We start from the raw sequence: 20,493 nt of genomic DNA on the forward strand, positions 1-20,493 counted from the left end.
AAATATGCAACTGAAGGAACAAACGGTAGAAATAGCAGAAAGTTGTGTAATGTGGGATTATTTGCTAGTTTATCCCTCTTTCATGATAAGTCTTGCAAATTGGTGGCACTGACTTCATATATGTGAAGGTAATAAAGATCTATTGACTTTTTATCTTTAACCACTTTAATGTGGATTTTCAAATCCTTTATTTTTTATGGAAGTATAATTTACATAGAGTGAAATGCTTTGAAGTGTACAATGCAGTCAGTTTAACAAATGCACACACCTACATAACCCACATGTCTATGAAGATGTGGAAGTTTCCATTGGCCTCAGAAGTTTCCTATATGCCCCTTGGCAGTCAGTCCCACACCTCTCTCCACCCCTAACCAGAGATAACCGCTGTTCAGATTTCTAGCAACATAGATTAGCTCTGCTTGTCCTAGAACTTCAGATAAATGACATCATGCAGGGGATGTTCTCTTTTGTGTCTGACTTTTTTTTTTTTTTTTTTTGAGACGGAGTCTCGTTCTGTCACCCAGGCTGGAGTGCAGTGGTGTGATCTAGGCTCACTGCAAGCTCTGCCTCCCAGGTTCACGCCATTCTCCTGCCTCAGCCTCCTGAGTAGCTGGGACTACAGGTGCCCGCCACCACGCCTGGCTAATTTTTTGTATTTTTTTTTTAGTAGAGACGGGGTTTCACTGTGTTAGCCAGGACGGTCTCGATCTTCTGACCTCATGATCTGCCCGCCTTGGCCTCCCAAAGTGCTGGGATTACAGGCGTGAGCCACCACGCCCGGCCGTATCTGACTTCTTTAGTAGGTAGTTTTGAGATTAATCTCTGTCTGTTGTGTGCATCACTTTTCCCTTTCTATTTCCAAGGAGTATTTACTTTATGAATGCTATGTAATTTGTGCCTCTCTTTGCCTGTTGGATAGATATTTGTGTTGTTTCCATTTTTGGCTATTAAAAATAAAGTTGCTATAAACAGTCTTGCACTAGTCTGTGTTCAAATATTTTTCTTTCTTTTAGGTGAATACCTAGGAGTAGAGTTTCCTGGCCACAGGGCAGATGTGTGTTTAATTTTATAAAAAGCCACAAGACCATTTTCCAAGTGGTTGTACCATTTTAAATTCCCATTATCAATGTATGGAAATTCCATTTGCTGTAACTCCTCTCTCATTTTGGTATTGTCAATCTTTTTAACAATTCCAGAAAATTTTTCTTTGTGGCTTTATTCTGTCAAATACATTTGTGAAATTAAATTATTCTATATTGTAAGGCAATACAAATGTATTTTATAGAGTTTGGAAAATATTGAAAATTTTAAGTAATAATGTAAAAAACACCTACAATTCTGAATTTTGGTGTTTAAAATATTTAATATGAAAAATTTTATAGTATGTAAGTTATAATCAGACACTGTTTAGTCATTAAATGCATCCAAAAACCTTGAATTTTATGACATCATATTATTACACCAGATTGTATGATAATTCATTTTACTATTTGTCTACTTTTTGGGATTTGGATTGTTTGTAATTTCCCTCCAATATGAATAATGCTGCACATGAAGCATTCCTATAATCAAATCTTATGTATGATTCTGATTATTTCCTTTCAACAACTTCCTGCCAGATCATGATAATGATGTCTCATTTTCAGTCTTGATAGCTCTTATTTTTTTCTTACATCATTGGATTTTATGGAAATTCCAGAATAATGTAAAATTGCAATGTTAATATTGGGATTTATTATCCTTGTCTTATGCCTGCCTCACTACTAAGTAAGACTTGGGTGTTTGTTTATGGTAGATGTTCTTTCTGCTAAGGAAGTGATTCTTATCAATGTTGCTTTCAACATTAATTCTAGTTGTGATAAGTGTGACACTCATGAAGTACCGTGTGCAGTGAGCACAAAACATGGGGAACATCACCCAATGTGGTTAGTTCAGAAAAGGCTTTCCTAGGAGAGAGTAGAACAGTGGTTACCAGGGGTAGGAGGTGGGTACTGGAAGATGTTGGTCAAAGGAAATAAAATAGGAGGAAAAAGTTCAGGAAAGCTGTTGTACCAAATAGTGACTATAGTTAATAACAATGTATTGTATACTTGAACATCCCTGAGAGGAGATTTTAAGTGTTCTCACCACACAAAATGTATGTGAGGTAATGGATATGCTAATTAGCTTGATTTAGCCCTTCCTCAATGTATACAGATATCAAAACTTGTTGTACATCATGAATTTTCCAATTAAAATTTTTTAAAAATTTATCCCAATACACCCAGTTATAGAACGTGAGTTTCTTATATATTGTATGTTTTTATAAAATAATGGTAAAATGTGACTTACTAAATGAAATAGAGCTAAGTAAACTGAGAAGCAAAACAAAATTTAATAAAAATGATCAGAAAAAAAAAAAACCTCTCCCCTGACACTCCCATGTCCACCACCTTGGCTAGTACATGGGAGACATTCAGAAAAACAAAAAACTAAAACCGCCTTCATTGTGTGAAAACTCAATGAAACTTAGAGCTGAGGACTAAGCTGAAGTTAGCCAGGCCAGAGAGAGCAGGGAGGTGGAAATAGGCCAGGGTGAGGAACAAGAGGAGCTCTGCAGCCCTATGGTGGGGAGTAGCTGCATTCATAAAACATGACCACGTTGACAGAAGCCTAGTGAGCCAAGGGGGACCCAAGGCTGGAAGAGCTGAGGGGCAAGCTGGGGCTGTTCTGTGCTGAAGATGCTCTCCATCTTCAGGGATTCATGCCTTCTTTTTTCCTTCTTCACGTTTTTTTTTTTAATCTTAAATTTCACTTTGACAGATATTGGCATTGTGAGTTTTTTTCTTTTACATGATAAATCTTTAATTCCCTTTTCTGTAGACTTTACTTTTTCCATCTTCCCTTTCTTTTTACCTCTACTTATCTTGCTTCCTTATTCCGTAAAAATTTTTAAATGCTTACAGTATGCCAGACCCTAGAGACAATTTAGAGATCTCTACTCTTGATTCTGGTAGTTAAATCATCTGTAAATAGACTCTACTTTGATTACATTTTGTTGGTTTTGACCTAAACTGAGATTGTCTGTCTCCTTGCACTCATTTCATTAATTCCTCTCTTCCTTCCTTCTTCCCTTCTTTGACTGGTAATAGGGACTTTTAGTTAATTACTGTTGTACAAAATTAGCACATAAAGGTAAATATGAAGCAGAAAGTAAAAGCTCCTCTGTTTCCTCCCATTTCTATCTTTTCCAAATCTGCCATCAAGAGTTAGATACATGCATGCATACTCATATCATGCCTTCATCTAATAAAGATTTTTAAGAATTATTTCTAAAAAATCCTTGGAACTTTTTGCCTGTCTGTATATATGGTTTTTTTTTTATTTTTCAAATAGCTAAATATCACATCATATGGATGAACCATATATTATACTGTCTCCTATTAATGGATATTCCAACTGTTTCAACTTTTTCAACAGGTGCTGTACCAGTGGTGCTTTGGTAAACATTCTTGTGCTTATATTTTTGTGCAGATATGCACACAAATCATGCTTAAATAGTGCTTTAAGATAAGCCCCCTAAATGTGAAGTTGCTGGTACAATTAAGTATACACTTAAAATTTTCATAGACCCTTCAAAGTTGCCTACCCAAAGGATTCATCAGTGTGTATTTCCATTAGCATGAAATTGCCCACTTCTTAGCATTTTAATCAGTGATTGACAGTATCAGTCTTTTTAACTTTTTTAATCAAATGGGTTTAAAATCAAATAGAATAATTTTAATTTGTATTTCCCAATTACTTGTGAGGAAGACAAGTTTTTCACACTTTTTACTTCTATTTGTATTTCTGCTTTGAATTCCCTGTTCACAGCAGGGCGTGGTTTCCTATTTCACATACGTTTTCATATTTCAGTAGAAGGTTAGTAAAAGCTGCTTCAGGAGCCACTATCCAGATACTATTTTAAAATGACAGCTTTACAAAATGGGATGTTGAAAGTGCTAGGGCAAAGTTGAGTAATACCAGTGTGTAATGTCAGTTCCATCCATTTCTTTGGCCATATATTTTTTTAACCTCTCTAATCCTCAGGCTTTTTCAATTATAAAGCGCGTACCTACTATTTGTTGTGAGGGTTAAATGTGTTTTGTGGGGTTAATAAGTGTGAAGTGCTAGAATGATAGCTGGTACAAAAATGCAGCTGTTGTCATCATTATTGTTATCATTGTTGTTACCATTACCACATTTATTACTAACATTTTGTTAGAGTGAGGAGGTCTCTTTCATGGAGAAAAATTCCCTTGAATGGATGAACTAGCAATGCTGGATATACTTCTAGGTCCCTGTTTTACCCAGTAGAGTTGTTCTAGATGGATGTATCTCCCCACTTTCTCCAAAACTGGCTTTTTGTTTTGGTTTGGTTTGGTTTGGTTTTTGTTTTTGTTTTTTGAGACATGACCTTGCTCTGTCACCCAGGCTGAAGTGCAGTGGTGTGGACATAGCTCACTGCAGACTCAAACTCCTGGGCTCAAGCGATCCTCCCACCTCAGCCTTCCTGGTAGCTGGGACAACAGATGCGTGCCACCATGCCCAGAAAACTTTTAAATATATATATAGTAGCGATGAGGTCCCATTGCATTGCCCAGGCTAGTCTCAAACTCCTGGGCTTAAATAATCCTCTCGCCCCTGCCTCGCAAAATGCTAGGATTATAGGCATGAGCCACGATGCCTGGCCAAAATTGGCTTTTGTATTCCTGCAATTCATTCATTTATATCTCTTTTATAGTCTTAAAAATGTAGCCAAAAAAGAAACAGAAAAAACTACAGTAAATGGAGTATATTTGTGGCAGTGGAAGAGAGTTGCTGTTCTGGACCTTGAAGTGGCACCCACCCAGCATGTCATGGCACTTGTCACATCAGAAAAGCTGGACTTCTTTATTATACAAACTTTTGCTTCAATCAAAGAAATAGATAAAGGGAAGCAAATCTACTCATAAATCTACTCATATATCTTGTCTTCAACAAGGCCTTAGGGGTCTTACTGAGGCACAGACGTGTGGTAATTGTGGTTAGATGGACTTACTCTTTTAAATTTTGAAATATTTAATTGACAAAGATGGCATATATTCAAAGTGTACAACATAAGGATATGATATACATTGCTTATTAATTATCAAAACCAAATTAATTAACACATCCATCGCCACCCATTCTGTATATTAGATCCTCAGAACTTACTCATCTTATAACTGAAAGTTTTTACTCTTTGATCAGTATCTCCCCACTTCCCCTGCCCTCTAGCCCCTGCAGCCACCATTCTACTCTCTGTTGCCATGAGTTCAACTTTCTTAGATTTCACATCTGAGTGAGATCATGCAGTATTTGTCTTTCTCTGTCTGGCTTATTTCACTTAGCATGTCCTCCACATTTATCCATGTTGTCACAAATGACAGGATTTCCTGCTTTTTAAAGGCTGAATAGTATTCCATTGTGTACATACACCACATTTTCTATATCCATGTATCCGTGGATAGACTCTAAGGCTGATTTCATGTCTTGGCTGTAGTAAATAATGCTGCAGTGAACATGGGAGTGCAGATACCGCTTCGACATACTGATTTCATTTCCTTTGAATATATATCTGTTAGTGGGATTACTGGATCATACGATTATTCTATTTTTAATTTTTTGAGGAAACATCATACTGTTTTCCATAATGGCTATACTAATATACATTCATCCCACCAGTATGCAAGGATTCCCCTTCCTCCATATCTTTTCTAATACTTGTTATTTCTTGTCTTTTTGATAATAGCTATTCTAACAGGTGTGAGGTGACATCTTATGGTAGTTTTATTTCTTGTGTCTTTGTTTTTCTTCATTTCTCTGATGATTAGTGATGTTGAGCACATTTTCATATACCAGTTGGCTATTTGTATGTTTTCTTTTAAAAAAGTAATATTCTTATTAATTCCAATTAATGAGTGGATTTTTGTGTACGTGTATTATGTGATGTGAGATAAGGATCTGATTTCATTCTTCTGTTTGTGCATATCTCATTATCCCAATACAATTTATTGAAGAGACTGTTCATTTTCTATTTTGTGTTCTTGTCATCTTTATCAAAAATCAATTGACCATAAACATATAGATTTATTTCTGGGCTCTCAATTCTGTTCCATAGGTTTGCGTGTCTGGTTTTTATGCCAGCGCCATGCTGTTTTGATTACTATAGCTTTGTAGTATATTTTGAAGTCAAGTATTGTGATGCCTCCAACTTTGTTCTTTTGACTTGTAATTGCTTTAGCTGTTTAGGGGTCTTTTGTGGTTTACATGCATTTTTGGATTTTGTTTCTATTTCTGTGAACAATGTCATTGGAATTTTGATAGAGATTGCATTGAATCTGTAGATTACTTTGGGTAGTATGGATATTTTAACAGTATTAAATTTTTCAATTCATTAACATGGGATATCACATTAATTTGTGTTTTAATTTCTTTCATCAGTATCTTATAGTTTTTAATATACAGCTCTTTCACCTCCTTGGTTAAATTTATTTCCATATTTTCTTTTTAGGCTATTGAAAATGAGATTGTTTTATTAATTTCTTTTTTAGATAGTTTGTTGTTGATGTATAGAGGCACAACTGATTTTTGTATGTTGATTTTGTATCCTACAACTTTACTGAATTCATTTATTCTTGATAAAATGTAAATGCATAAATGGAAATAAAACCTTTTTGAAATGTGAATTCCTTCTTAAACAATTATCTTCAACACAAGATTGGCAAGATGACGTTCCTTTTATTACTAAAAGGAAATTCTATATCTCAGTTTCTGATTAAATGTTGATACTTTGGTTAGTTTCTATATGGGAACAGTCACAGTGACAGACAGTGATATTTGAGGACATGAGAAGGCTCACTGTGCCAACATGTCATTCTCTAACTTTCAGAGATAAAGATCTTTGCCTTTAGATTTTACATGTTGGCTATTTGGCTGTTTTGTCTTCCAAGTCCGACCTGGAGGAGAAATGATTAAATTACTCTCGATTACTAACAGCCTAATTGAAATGTATTATATTCTTTTTCTTTATAAGAAAGATTAAGGCGTGGAAGAAATTGAAAGTTATGGATTAGGAGGGATAAGGGAATTACTTTGAAATATGTGCCTTACTTGAAGAAGGTAAGCCTGAATGAGAGGACAGAAAAGGTGACACGAAGCTATTAGTTGTCTGAGATGGGAGGGCTAACGGCAGGAGAGTAACAGTAAAAACAGATGAAGGCATCTGTGAGAAAGGTAAAAAGGACAGTGATTTCATTTACACCTGGGTCCTGTTCTGCCTCCACCCACCCTGTCTGCCTCCACCCACCCTGTCTGCCTCGCCCATTTTTAATCCCTATGAAACCAAGATTAGTAGTATATTAAACCAAATATAAACAGATAGTTTTTTCTACTTCTCCCATTTTCCTTCTCTTACTTTTTTATCCTCCTCCTTCTCCTTATAAGATTTGGACTGTTTAACTTATTCTCTAAATCATAGAAGAGACCATGTATTAAAAATGAAGAATTTCCTCTCCCCTTGAATATGCATCAACAGTATTGGATTTTTCCATTTCATCATTTATTTAGTCAGTCAGTCACTCATTCATTTATTTAGTAAGGCAGTTGGTCAACAAAATTTTGGGAGTTCTGAAAAATACCAAAAGTTAAACATGAATATTTCATAAAACCCACTTCTTTATTTCTAGCTTGTATATGTATATTTCAGATATAGTTTGACTATGACATTGGTAAATTATTTATTATATTTCACCAGGATGGGGAACTTAAATAGAAAAGCAGGTTGGAAAAATTTAGTTTTTGACATCTTGAGTTTGAGGTGCCTCTGTATAGGTCATTCAGGTGGAAATATCTAATAAGCAAATGAAAAATGAGTCTAAAGGTTAGAAAGAGGTTTAGGCTGAAGATATCTGTTGGGAGTTATTAGTTTAGAAAGTTTCAAAAAGCTTGTTACTTCCAGGAGACTGATTTAGTAATAGTTCAGCTTTTGATAAGGTTAAACAGAATTGCTTTTAAAAAAATCTGTTATATTATAAAACTTTTTTTTCTAACGTTTGGTTTTATAACATTGCCTTAATTTTTCAGTAATTCTCTACTGTCAGATTTCTGTATGTATTTAATTATTTCTCTTCTGTCTTTTGTGTCTTTCTGAGTTGATAGTCTGATCCTAATGTGTAAAATAATCTATGTTAGAGCAAAGGATTCATCACAGATAAGAAAGAAGACTAATTAAAACATCCATCAGTTAATGTGACCTTTATGAATTCTGTACGGGTTAGCATTTATTATCTAGTTAAGACTTGTGAATTTATTATTTGAAAATCGTTACTTACTCATGTTCATGATAGAATATATGAGACTCTAAAATATCAAGATATGTAATTGCAACATATTAATAATTCGCTGATAAGCATAAAGACCAATGAAACAGCAGAATTTAGTGAAGCAAATGACTAAAACTGACAACAAAAATGTAAACACGATGTTAGCTAATTAATATTTTCCCCTCTTTTTTTACACTTTGTCCTTTGGCAGACAACTTTAAGAATGATACATTCAATGTGGACTAAATTTTATAATACCCATTTGGCAGTTCTTAATGCCCCCAAGTTTGAGGCAAATCAGAATCCAACTTGATCTATAAATGTTTATACCATTTTAGAGACTGAGTTTTAAATTCCTGTTTTCATCATCTTTGCATCTAAATAACAATCGCTACCCTACAACCCTTTATAGTCTACCTTTGTTGCTTGCCTGTCAAATACAATACTGCTATTTTAAATTTCTGAACTGCTTCCTCTTCTTGCAAATAGGGGGCATCTGTTACACCTTATTAAATCATTTTTTGTTCGTTTTCTTGCTGAAATGCTTATCACACTTTTTTGTATCCTTGTAAATGTCTTGTCAGAATCAAAAATTGTTGTGTTACATGTAGAGTGTAGCATAAGGAACATAACAAGTCCTGGAATGTTTAGGCTATCTCCAAATGTCAAACAAAATAGGAAATGTTTCTTTGTTTTACACTTTTTCTGGGCATTTCATACACTTCCAAGCATACTACAGAGGATAGACAGTGTGTTAAAGATAAACTTAACAGTTCTGAGAAATTCTCTTCCTATTACGACATTTTTCTCCTTTTTTTAGAAGACTGAGGCGTTACTGATGAGTTCTAGCAACCAGTTGATGGGTTCTTTTGCCTAGGTGTGAGCAGTAGAATTTTAAATTAGTTACCTTGCAGAACACAGTTCTTGACATTTCAAATTTCTAAAAAACCAGAAACTTCTAAGATTAAAAAGGTTCAAATGTTAAAGAAAAATTATTTACATCTGTTTTTACTTAGCAGGTGAAACTGAGGAATGACTTGTGAAGTCTATTGAATTTCTCTAAATATAAAGTACATTTTACGTTTTTAAAAAAATGATGTCAAACTCACTAATATTTGAGTGTTTATCTCAGTGTAACAAAGAGTGATGCTTTGAAAGGGTAATCAAGTATTTTCTCTCAATAGTGTCACATTTTTAAATATCTAATAATCTTTAGAGTTTAATTATTCTATTAAGATTTTTCATGGGGGGTCTTTGTTCTTTCAATAGTCTAATTTTTGTTTGAAAAATAATGTTAATAGCTTTGTGTGTGTGTGTTGGAGTCTCGCCCTGTCACCTAGGCTGGAGTGCAGTGGCATGACTTCAGCTCACTGCAACCTCAGCCTCCCGGGTTCAAGCAATTCTCCTGCCTCAGCTCCCTTGTAGCTGGGATTACAGGTGCCTGCCACCATGCCCACCTTTTTTTTTTTTTTTTTGTATTTTTAGTAGAGATGGGGTTTCACCATGTTTGCCAGGCTGGTCTTGAACTCCTGACCTCAGGTGATCCACCGGCCTTGGCCTCCCAAAGTGCTGGGATTACAGATGTGAGCCACTGCGTCTGGCCTGTTAATAGCTTTTAATGAGTAGTAGAAGTCTAAGCAAATGCCATTGCTTGTTTCCGTAATTTTATGTTACTTTATTTAAGAATGTACAATAACCCCTCAAGGCAAGATCTCTTTATGTGATATTTTTGACTCTATGACTTCTGTATGCTTTTTTTTTTCTCATTTAGAGAATTTACTTAAGTGAAATATGAGTTACTCTATGTAGTAGTATTGGAAGAAAAAGGAATTTTAAGGTCACAAATAGATTACAGAGAAGTAGCAGCTAATCTTGCATATTTTTACAATGAAGCCATCGGAAAAATGAGGCCAAGTAAGGGCAAAGCCATCCATACGTTAGGAATGTATTTGAAAGGCTTCTTAGCCAGAAAAGGGGTCTGAAAGATGAGGAGAAGGCTGATAACAAGTGTTTGGGTGCTAAGTTGCTTTTGGTCGTGAGCATGAGGGATAAGCTAAGTGAAGGGTATCCAAAACATTCCCTCTCATGCATCTAAGTTATTCTGCGTCTCTGCAACTGCAGTGAGTCAGCAATTTTGTGATATAAAATCAGATGAGACTAGAGGGGAATACATTTAAGTGTGCACATTATTTGAAACAAAGCAAAATGAATTGACAAGCATCTCATGTAAATTTTGAAAACAAAACAACAAAAAATCACCATAGCCATGTAAAGTTTCTGCCCAGCAATATATGATAAATCATAATTAACAATGAATGACTTATTTCTAAGTTCACATGTATATAAAATCATTAATTTTTTATTTAGTGTGTCATACTGTTTTAAATAACATAAAATTATGTATAAATCAATGTGAACTTTATTTTTTGATAAACTTACTCTTCAAAAAGGTCTTATTAAACTGTTCACCTGTAAATTATGCTGTACGAAAAAATGGGCTTTCTTATGAAGTCTTAGAAGTTAGAAAGAATACCTACTTAAGGCAATATGACAATTTCTTTTAGTGTTTTAGTTAAGACTGTCAACAATTTAAAATTGATTAGTAAATTTTTTATAATACCTGTACCAAACCCTTACTTGAAATTTATTTTTAAGTAGTTTGGTAGTGTTACATGTTTTTGTTATTACATTATTACATATTCTGTTCTTGTTACTTTGGGTAAGAAAATCACTGAGGGTCAGATTGGATGCACAGAGGAAATCTCACTGATTTGGGAACCAGCAGCTATGGAAGGCAGGACTGTTCTGGCACTGATCAGCCGAGTGAGCTTCGCTTCTCTGCTGACTTCATTTCCTCCATCTGTACTTGAAAGATTCATGAAGAACTACCGTTGACTGAGCCCCTGCTCTGTGCCAGGCAGCATTATTGCCAATCTCTGCAACAATATACACCTGGGCATTATGACACCCATCTTATAAATGAAGAAACTGAGGCTCAAAGGTTGAACAACTTGCCCAAGATCTCACAGCTAATAAATGGTTAATACCAAAGTTCCAGACCATGTAGTGATCAAATCTATGTGGTTTAATCCATCAGTTTGTAATTCTCTAACTTACATACATTTTACTTTGGGAGTCTCTGCCATGACCCTATCTCTTCATTTTTATGAAAATAGCTTTTTTATTGCTGAGAATTCTCCTAAAAACCTAAAATTGATTTTAACTAACCACATTTTATATAACTGTGCCTTGACAAATTTTACAAAATTTGATTGATTTTTAAATATTTTATCACAGATCTTCTTAACATAAGCTAACTACATGCAGTCTTTCAAACTGGATGTAGTCTATTCTTTTCCATTTATGTAATTGTTAATAAAATTATTGAAAGATAGTGTCCTCATACCTCTCAATGTTAAGATTCTCTTTAGGATCACCTTTTACATCTTTTTTTCCAATCCATATTGTGTAATTATTTTATCAGGTGTTTGTCAGGTTTCATATGAAGTCCCTCTGTCCATGAATTTCTCATTGAAATAGCATAATTAAAAAAAAAAGTACAGCTCATAAGTTTGTTATCCTGCTTGCATTGGTATATCTTGTTTAAAAGGATATAGATTTATACAGTCTTGGTTTGTCATTCAAACTTATGCTAGTTCATCTCTTTCAAAATATAATTCTATTGCTCTCTCATATTTTCCTCATAGATGCTGGGTCCAACTATATAAAAGTATATTTATCTTCAGAGGTTTCTTTTGTAATAGAAGGTCTAAATGTTGTAAGTCTGAAGAAGTCAGCAGTGACCAAAAAAATAGCTGCCTTGTTTTAGCAAGATGTACATTAATTTCCCCAGAGGCTAGAAATGCTTAAAAAATATAAATGAAGTACTTAGTCCCCATAGAATCAGGAAAATAATAATAAGCCATTTTAATTACTTCTAAAAATGCAGCCTTGAGCATTCTTCTCTTCTTATTACATCCAGTGACTTAGCTTCCTCTGGGTGCTTATATCCCAGGCAAATCTTCTATGGCAATTACAACTGTGCTTCATCTTATGCTTCTATACTTGGCATCCAAACATGGAATTTAGAAATTGACTTTGATATAATTTGATAGAAATGAGTATAATATAATTTGACATTTTTTTTTTTGTCTATGGGTTTGATATCTGGCTGTTATAAACCTCCATAAGTCAGTTCTGAAAGTTGACAAAGTGGGGAAGTTGGGATGGAAATGGAGTAAGGTAGAATATACTCACCTCTATTGTAAACTTGGGAGGTATATTGATTAGGGTTTATGGGTTCCAAACCAGAGAGTTAGGCTCAAGGATAACTCCCCCAGCTTTATATTCACCTGCAAAAATTATAAGATACAGTTTTTGATGATTATATGCATCAGCTGGTGCCAAATAAAAACTCATTAAACAATATTAGTTAAAGGAAGGGCTCTGTTTAGACTTATTGCATAATATTTGCATATTATAATACCAAATCAGAGATTTTCTTTTTTTTTTTTCCTCTTCTTTTCAGATGGAGTCTTGCTCTGTTGCCAGGGCTGGAGTATAGTAGCTCGATCTGGGCTCACTGCAACCTCTGCCTCCCAAGTTCAAGCAATTCTCCTGCCTCAGCCTCCCAAGTAGCTGGGACTACAGGCACCTGCTACTATGCCCAGCAAATTTTTGTATTTTTAGTAGAGACGGGGTTTCGCCATATTGGCCAGGTGAACTCCTGACCTCAATTGATCCGCCCACCTCGGCCTCCCTAAGTGCTGGGATTACAGGCTTGAGCCACCATGCCCAGCCTAAAATCATAGATTTTCTAATAGTTGAGTTGACACGAAGGTTTTTAAAATTTATTTATTAAAGTATATTACATAGTAATAAATGACTACCTCTCCTTCAAAGATATTAACATATTTCCAGATAAGTTGATCTATCCCTAAATCTGCCCCTTTCTCCGGAAACAAACAAACATTGTTATCAACTTAGTATGTATCCTCCAGACATCTATTTAGTATGCATATGTATACAGACATACCTTGTTTTATTGTGCTTTGCTCTATTGTGTTTGACAGATACCATGTGTCTTACAAATTAAAGGTTTGTGGCAACTCTACATTGAGAAAATCTATCATAGCCATTTTTCCAACAGCATGTGCTCACTTTGTATCTCTGTGTCACATTTTGGTAATTCTTGCAATATTTCAGCAAATGCTTTTAGTATTATTATATCTGTGATCACTGATCTTTGATGTTACTATTGTAATTGTTTTGGAATGCCATGAACCGCACCCACATAAGACGGTGAACTTAAGTGATCAATGTTGAATGTGTTCTGTCTGCTCCACCAACTAGCAATTCCTCCATCTTTCTCCCTCTCCTCAGCCCTCCTTATTCCCTGAGACATAACAATGTTGAAATTAGGCCAGTTAATAATCCTACAATGGCCTTTAGTGTTCAAGTGAAAGGAAGAGTCACATATCACTCACTTTAAATCAAAAGCTAGAATTGATTAAGCTTAATAAGAAAGACATAGTGGAGGCTGAGATAGGCTGAAAACTAGGCCTCTTACACTAACTAGCCGATTTGTAAATGCAAAGGAAAAATTGATGGGAATTAAAAATGCTACTCCAGTGAACACATGTATGATAAGAAAGCAAAACAGGCTTATTGCTGATATGGAGAAAGTTTGAGTACTCTAGATAGAAGATTAAACCAGTCACAACACTGCCTTAAGCCAAAGCCTAATCCAAAGCAAGGGCCTAACTCTCTTCAATTCTGTGAAGGCTGAGAGAGTTGAGGAAACTACAGAAGAAAAGTTAGAAGCTAGCAGTGGTTGGTTCGTGAGGTACAAGGAAAGCAGCCATCTCTATAACATAAAAGTGTAAAGTGAAGCAGCAAGTGCTGATGGAGAAGCTGCAGCATGTCACCCAGAAGATCTAGCTAAGATCATCAGTGAAGGTAGCTACACGAAACAACAGATTTTCAGTATTGATGAAATAGCCCTCTACTGGAAGAAGATGCCATCTAGGACTTTCCTTTTTTTTTTTTTTTTGAGATGGAGTCTTGCTCTGTTGCCCAGGCTGGAGTGCAGTGGTGTGATCTTGGCTCATTGCAACCTCCATCTCCTGGGTTCACGCCATTCTCCTGCCTCAGCCTCCCGAGTAGCTAGGACTACAGGTGCCTGCCACCACGCCCAGCTGATTTTTTTTGTATGTGTGTATTTTTAATAGAGACGGGGTTTCACCATGTTAGCCAGGATGGTCTCGATCTCCTGACCTTGTGATCCACCCACGTTGGCCTCCCAGCATGCTGGGATTACAGACATGAGCCACCACGCCAGGCCAGGACTTTCATAGCTAGCGAGGAGAAGTCAATGCCTGGCTTCAAAACTTCAAAGGAAAGATTGACACTTTTGTTAGGGGCAAATGCAACTAGTGACTTTAAGTTAAAGCCAATGCTCATTGACTGTCCTGAAAATCCTGGGGGCCTTAAGAATCATGCTAAACCAACACTGCCTGTGCTGTAGAAATGTAACAACAAAGCGTGGATGTGATAGCACATCTATTTATAGCATGATTTACTGGATATTTTAAGCCCACTGATGAGACTTCTCAGAAAAAGATTCCTTTCAAAATATTACTGCTCATTGACAATGCACATAGTCACCCAAGAGGTGTGATGGAGATATGCAAGGAGATTAATGTTGTTTTCATGCCCACTAACACAGCATTCATTCTGCTGCCCATGGATTAAGGAGTTAGACTTTCACATCTTCTTATTTAAGAAACACATTTTGTAAGGCAATCGTTGCCATAGTGATTCTTCTGATAGATCTGGGCAAAGTAAACTGAAAACCTCTGGAAAGGATTCACCATTCTAGATGCCATTGAGAACATTTATGATTCATGGGAGATCAAAATATCAACATTAACAAGAGTTTGGAAAACATTGATTCTAACCCTAATGGATGACTTTGAGGCGTTCAAGACTTCAGTGAAGGAACTAACTGCAGATATGGTGAAAATAGCAAGAGAATTAGAATTAGCAGTGTAGCCTGAACATGTGTCTGAGTTACCATAATCTCATGATAAAACTTGAATGAATGAGGAGTTGCTTCTTATGGATGAGCAAACAAGTAGTTTTTTCAGACGGAATCCACTCCTGGTGAAGATGCTATGGACATTGTTGAAATGACAACAAAGGATTTAGAATATTACATTATTATAGTTAAGAGGATTGACTCCAATTTTGAAAGAACTTCAACTGTAGGTAACATGCTATCAAACAGCATCACATGCTACAAAGAAATCTCTCATGAAAGGAAGAGTCGACTGGTACAGGAAACTTCATTGTTTTCTTATTTTAAGAAATTGCCACAACCATCCGAAGCTTCAGTAGCCACCACCCTTATCAGTCAGCAGCCATCAACATGGAGGCAAGACCCTCCACCAGCAAAATGATTGGAACTTGATGAAGCCTCAGATGATTATTAGCATTTTTTAGCCATAAAGTATTTTTTTCCTTAAGGCAAGTACATTATTTTTTAGACATAATGCTATTGCATTCTTAATAGCCTACACTATAGTGTAAATTTAACTTTTATATGCACTGGGAAACCACAAAATTTGTGTGATTCACTTTATTTTTATACTTGATTTATTGCTGTGGTCTGAAACCAAACCCAAAATATTTCTGAGGTTTGTCTGGATGGATGGATGGATGGATGGATGGATGGACAGATATATAGATGAGGTATGCCTGGATACATAGAGAAAATGTATAGTGTTGTTTTATGTATATGTGTTTTGTATAAATAGTGTCATACTGCGTATTACTGATCATCTTTCAATTAAGATATTTTATAAGTTTCCCAGTTAACAACTCTGGTTATAGTTTCATATCACCATTTCTTTCTATCTCAGGCATAACTAGGAAGGAGATGACTTTTTTTCTTGGTCTCTGTTATTTTGCTCATTGTCTCTCTCATCCATCTTCAATTTTCAACCACCGCCCCCACCTCCATACACACTTGGTGTCTTTTCTGTCCTTCCTCACCCTACCAGTGAGACTCTAAACAAGATTCCTATATTTTGCTTTGAACTTGTCAATGTATTACTTACAAAATTGTATATTAATCCTTGGTACCAAGCATAAAATAAAAGGCTCTGTGCCAGTTAAAAGATTATCTAGTACCAATAAGACAGTGGAGGAAATATGTTGGGGAGCATGGATCTCTTCTCTGTCCTAAAATCTCACCTATTAGGTTCCTTCTCATTCTGTGAGGCCACAAAGGCAGCTCTTCCAAATAATATTTTGAAAGAAAAAAGTGCGCATTTTAAACAGGACTTACATTTTATTATGGAACCACTTGTCAGAGTTCCAATTTACAATCTGAAATTATGGGCTCCTCTGCTTAGCCAGGAGCAAGGCAGCGAACTCCTAAGAAGATTGTTCAACAATTACAAATGAAAAGGAGACAGATTATCTGCTCTGAGAATATATAAAAGCACGTACTCCTGCTACTGTTATGTGGTGGTGATGGTTGTGACACTGCTACTGAGCCTACTGGACCTAAAATCTCAGGAGATATTGCAGGATGGAAGAGGCCATCAAACCACAGCATGACCACAGCCCTGGGAAGGTCCCCCACTCGAGGCATTCATCTCCTCTTGTGTCATTTTGGATCCCAAGCATTAAACAAAATTTGACTGTTAGCGATATATTCCTTCTAGTTTTCAAGTTCATCATCCTGGTGCTGTTCTCTACCTTGAAGAATACGTATCTACTTATTAAGCACCAGGTACAATGCCAGCCATTTTGCATACTTCATATTTAATAAATCTGTCAGATTTAATAAAGTAAAGATTAAAATACCTGTTTTATGGGTGAGACCATTGAAGTTCAAGGTTGCCCAACTCAAAGTGGTTATTTCGTAATTCAAACTGAGATGGAGTTAACTCCAAAGTCTGTCTTCTTCATCGTACCTTGCAGCAGCTTTTCATGTCCTCTTGTTTGTTCAGCCAACCAATAGCATACAAATTATTTTACAGACAGTCATGTATAATATTTTGGATTTTCATTTTTTGTGTCTTTTTTGGAATGTTTAAAAAATAAGCTTCATAATTAGGCATACTATGCAAATGTACCTTGCCACTTTGGAAATTCTGCCAGCCAAAACCCATTTAAATGCTTGCTGATAGAAATTTTCTTTTTACCAAAAGCGTCTGCTATCTAACATAATGACCAATAGCAAGAAGCCACTCAAATAATCAAGGCTGTTCACTGACTAAACTTGTTTCTCTATTCTCAAATTCTTAAATTAATGCAAGCCCTGAGTTTTTTTTTTGAGGGTTACACAAAGTATCTCTATATCTTTAACAATACCCCACAGGGATTTTTGGAAGGGGAATTAGAATTTTTTCTCCCTGGCTATCCAGTTGTCTGATAGTGCTTTTATATAATGCACTATTGTGGTTTGGCCTTTCAGAATTTTTTTATTGTTACAAAATTAATTGTTACTACTGCAAATTATTTTCCTGTTAAGGTATTTACACCACGTGTAATTTCTGTGTACGTTTTGTATTATATTTAGTGAAAACACAGAATGCCTAAAATGACCTGTTTTTGTGTTTGCAGTATTAATTGATATATTTGCTCTATATTGATACTTGATTTCATTAAAGCAAAATTTATTGTAGAAAATAAGATTGATTTTACTGGTCTTTTATTTCTTGCTTCAATTCTAAGAATTTTGCTTGGAGAAGATAATGCTATTTTAAGTCTAACAAAATATCTGAAGGTTATTAGATATATTCATGCTTAGCAAACTATTCAGAAATTTATTGGAAAATCAAATCAACTAATTCTTTTGAATTTTGAGTAAAGAATAACATGTATGCATGTTCACAAGGTGAGATACCCTGGTTATTTAATGTGATTTATGTTGTGCACATAGCGAAGCTGTGTTTGTGAGTTTTAGGGGTTATATTTTAGCATGGTGGGAGATATGCTGACTTCAAGACCTTGTGCATGTGCTTTTTTTACCCACCAACACTATCCCACAGGTATTTGGAAAATAGTTTAGGAATGGCATTCAGTATGCACTGGTGGCTCATATTTTAGAAATACAGGCAAGATCTCGTTTGTAAATTTCTTGGATTGAAAGTGAGGGACTAAGTGGCTAAGTTGGCTGTTCTTCCTGGGTCAATAGGGACTTCCTTAAGGGGACTTTCCCCTAAGCCAAAATAGCTGCAAGCTAAGGGATTGAAACTTCAACCAATCAAAGGGGAGTTTAAGCTCTAGCTGCAGCCTGATGTTTTTAACCAATCAGGCCCACCAACTCACAGGCGGATAGAAAATAAGCTAATTCTACAGGACAGAAAAAGGAAAAGGGGAGGGGTCATAAGGGGATATAAGCATAAGACACCCAAGCCAGAAACAGCAACCCTTCCGGGTCCCTTTTCGCCGTGCGGAAGCTTCACTTTCACTTTCGTTTTAATAAATCTTGCCACCGCACACTCTTTGGGTCTGTGTGTTTCTCTAATCGAGCTGTAACACTCGCCGCTGTGGTCCACGGCTTCATTCCCTGAAGCCCGTGAGACCACGAACCCTTCGATCGAGAAAAGACCTTCAATCGGGAAGAGACTTCTCGTCTCAAAAGTATCTTCAAGATAGTGTTCTTAGCTGCTCAGACATTTTAATGATACAAATTTTAGAGAACAAAAACTCATGCAGCCACTGGCGATATTATTAAGCCTATCAACACCTTTATAATCAGTCTTTTTGCATGTTCTAGTTTTTTACCCACCTGAATACTAACCAATTTTCATTAATTTATTTAATTTCCCCCAAAGAATGCTGTCCTACTGCATTGTGGCATTTTCACAATAGCGTGAATTCTCCAGGCTTAGAAATGTAAGTTAGTAATGACGTTTTTATTTTGTTTTTTCAGAGCATCCGGGCATCGGGCCTTATCCTGTTGGAAACGATCCTTTTTGGATCTCTGCTCCTATACTTTCCAGTAAGTAACAGAATTTTGTTTTTAAAGTAGAAATTTATTTTATGTTGCATACTGTAAAGCTACTGTTTACACACACACACACACACACACCCTGGTGTTACCAGGAAGTGTGGAGTTTTTGGCTCTTGTCTTACTTGAAAGAAAGAATTTGGCCAAGAGACAATTAGTAAAGTAAGCAAAGGTTTATTGAAGGAAGTTGTTGATTAAGAGTCAAACTCTAAAATATTTGAAGAGATTTAATCTGAGCCAAATATGAGTGACCATGGCCCCTGACACAGCCCTCAGGAGGTCCTGAGAGCATGTGCCCAGGGTGGTTGGGGTGCAGCGTGGTTTTATACATTTTAGGGAGGCATGAGACTTCAATCAGATTCGAGCAATACGTTGGTTTGGTCCAGAAAGGCAGGACAATTTGAAGTGTGGGGGACTTCCAGACTATAGGTAAATTTAAACATTTTCTGGTTGACAATTGGTTGAATCTGTCTAAAGACCTGGGATCAATAGAAAGGAAATGTTCAAGTTAAGATAAAAGACTGTGGAGACCAAGGTTCTTTTGAAGTCTTATAGTGGCTGCCCTTAGAGACAATAGATGACAGATGTCTCCTATTCGGACTATTAAAAGGTGCTAGCCACTCAGTATCTTCAGGATTGGGAGGGCCTGGAAGAAAAACATCTAGCTATGTTAATAGAGACTCTTACAGATGAAAATTTGCCCCCACAAAGGACGGCTTTACAGGACCATTTCAAAATATGGCACAGAAACATGTTCTAGGGTAAAAATATTATGATTTTCTTCTTTGTCACATACTGTTACGCCAGAGTCAGATTGGAAAGTAAGTCATGAGATAGAGGGTTAAATAAAACCTATCTAATGAGAATTTATGGTTTGTAGGGCATGACTCCCCAGACCCCTTAGATAGGAATTTGGGCAAGATAAAAATCGGAGCTTGGTCCTCAAAGTACACGTCAAGAGAAGAGTGGGCTGGTCTGGGTGGAAAGTAGTAGCAGAGAACAGTACACTCGGAAAGACGGGGCAAAGCGGGCTGCTTGAAAGAGGATGAGCCAGCAGCTCTAAGAGTTCTGCATTGCTGATTTTATTATGTCAGACCCTTT

At 36.1% G+C, this 20,493-nt stretch overlaps 1 protein-coding gene across 1 annotated transcript in view; it reads left to right on the plus strand.

Moving 5' to 3' along the window:
- GPR158 (G protein-coupled receptor 158) overlaps nucleotides 1-20,493 on the plus strand; it is a 415,782-nt gene that overhangs the window by 267,516 nt on the left and 127,773 nt on the right. The window contains exon 5 of the mRNA XM_004049181.5: nucleotides 19,315-19,383. Within this exon, the coding sequence (XP_004049229.2) occupies nucleotides 19,315-19,383 (69 nt within the window). The remainder of the gene's footprint in view (nucleotides 1-19,314; nucleotides 19,384-20,493) is intronic.

The sequence above is a fragment of the Gorilla gorilla genome, chromosome 8 (assembly GCF_029281585.2).
Source record: "Gorilla gorilla gorilla isolate KB3781 chromosome 8, NHGRI_mGorGor1-v2.1_pri, whole genome shotgun sequence".
Lineage (NCBI taxonomy): Eukaryota > Metazoa > Chordata > Mammalia > Primates > Hominidae > Gorilla > Gorilla gorilla.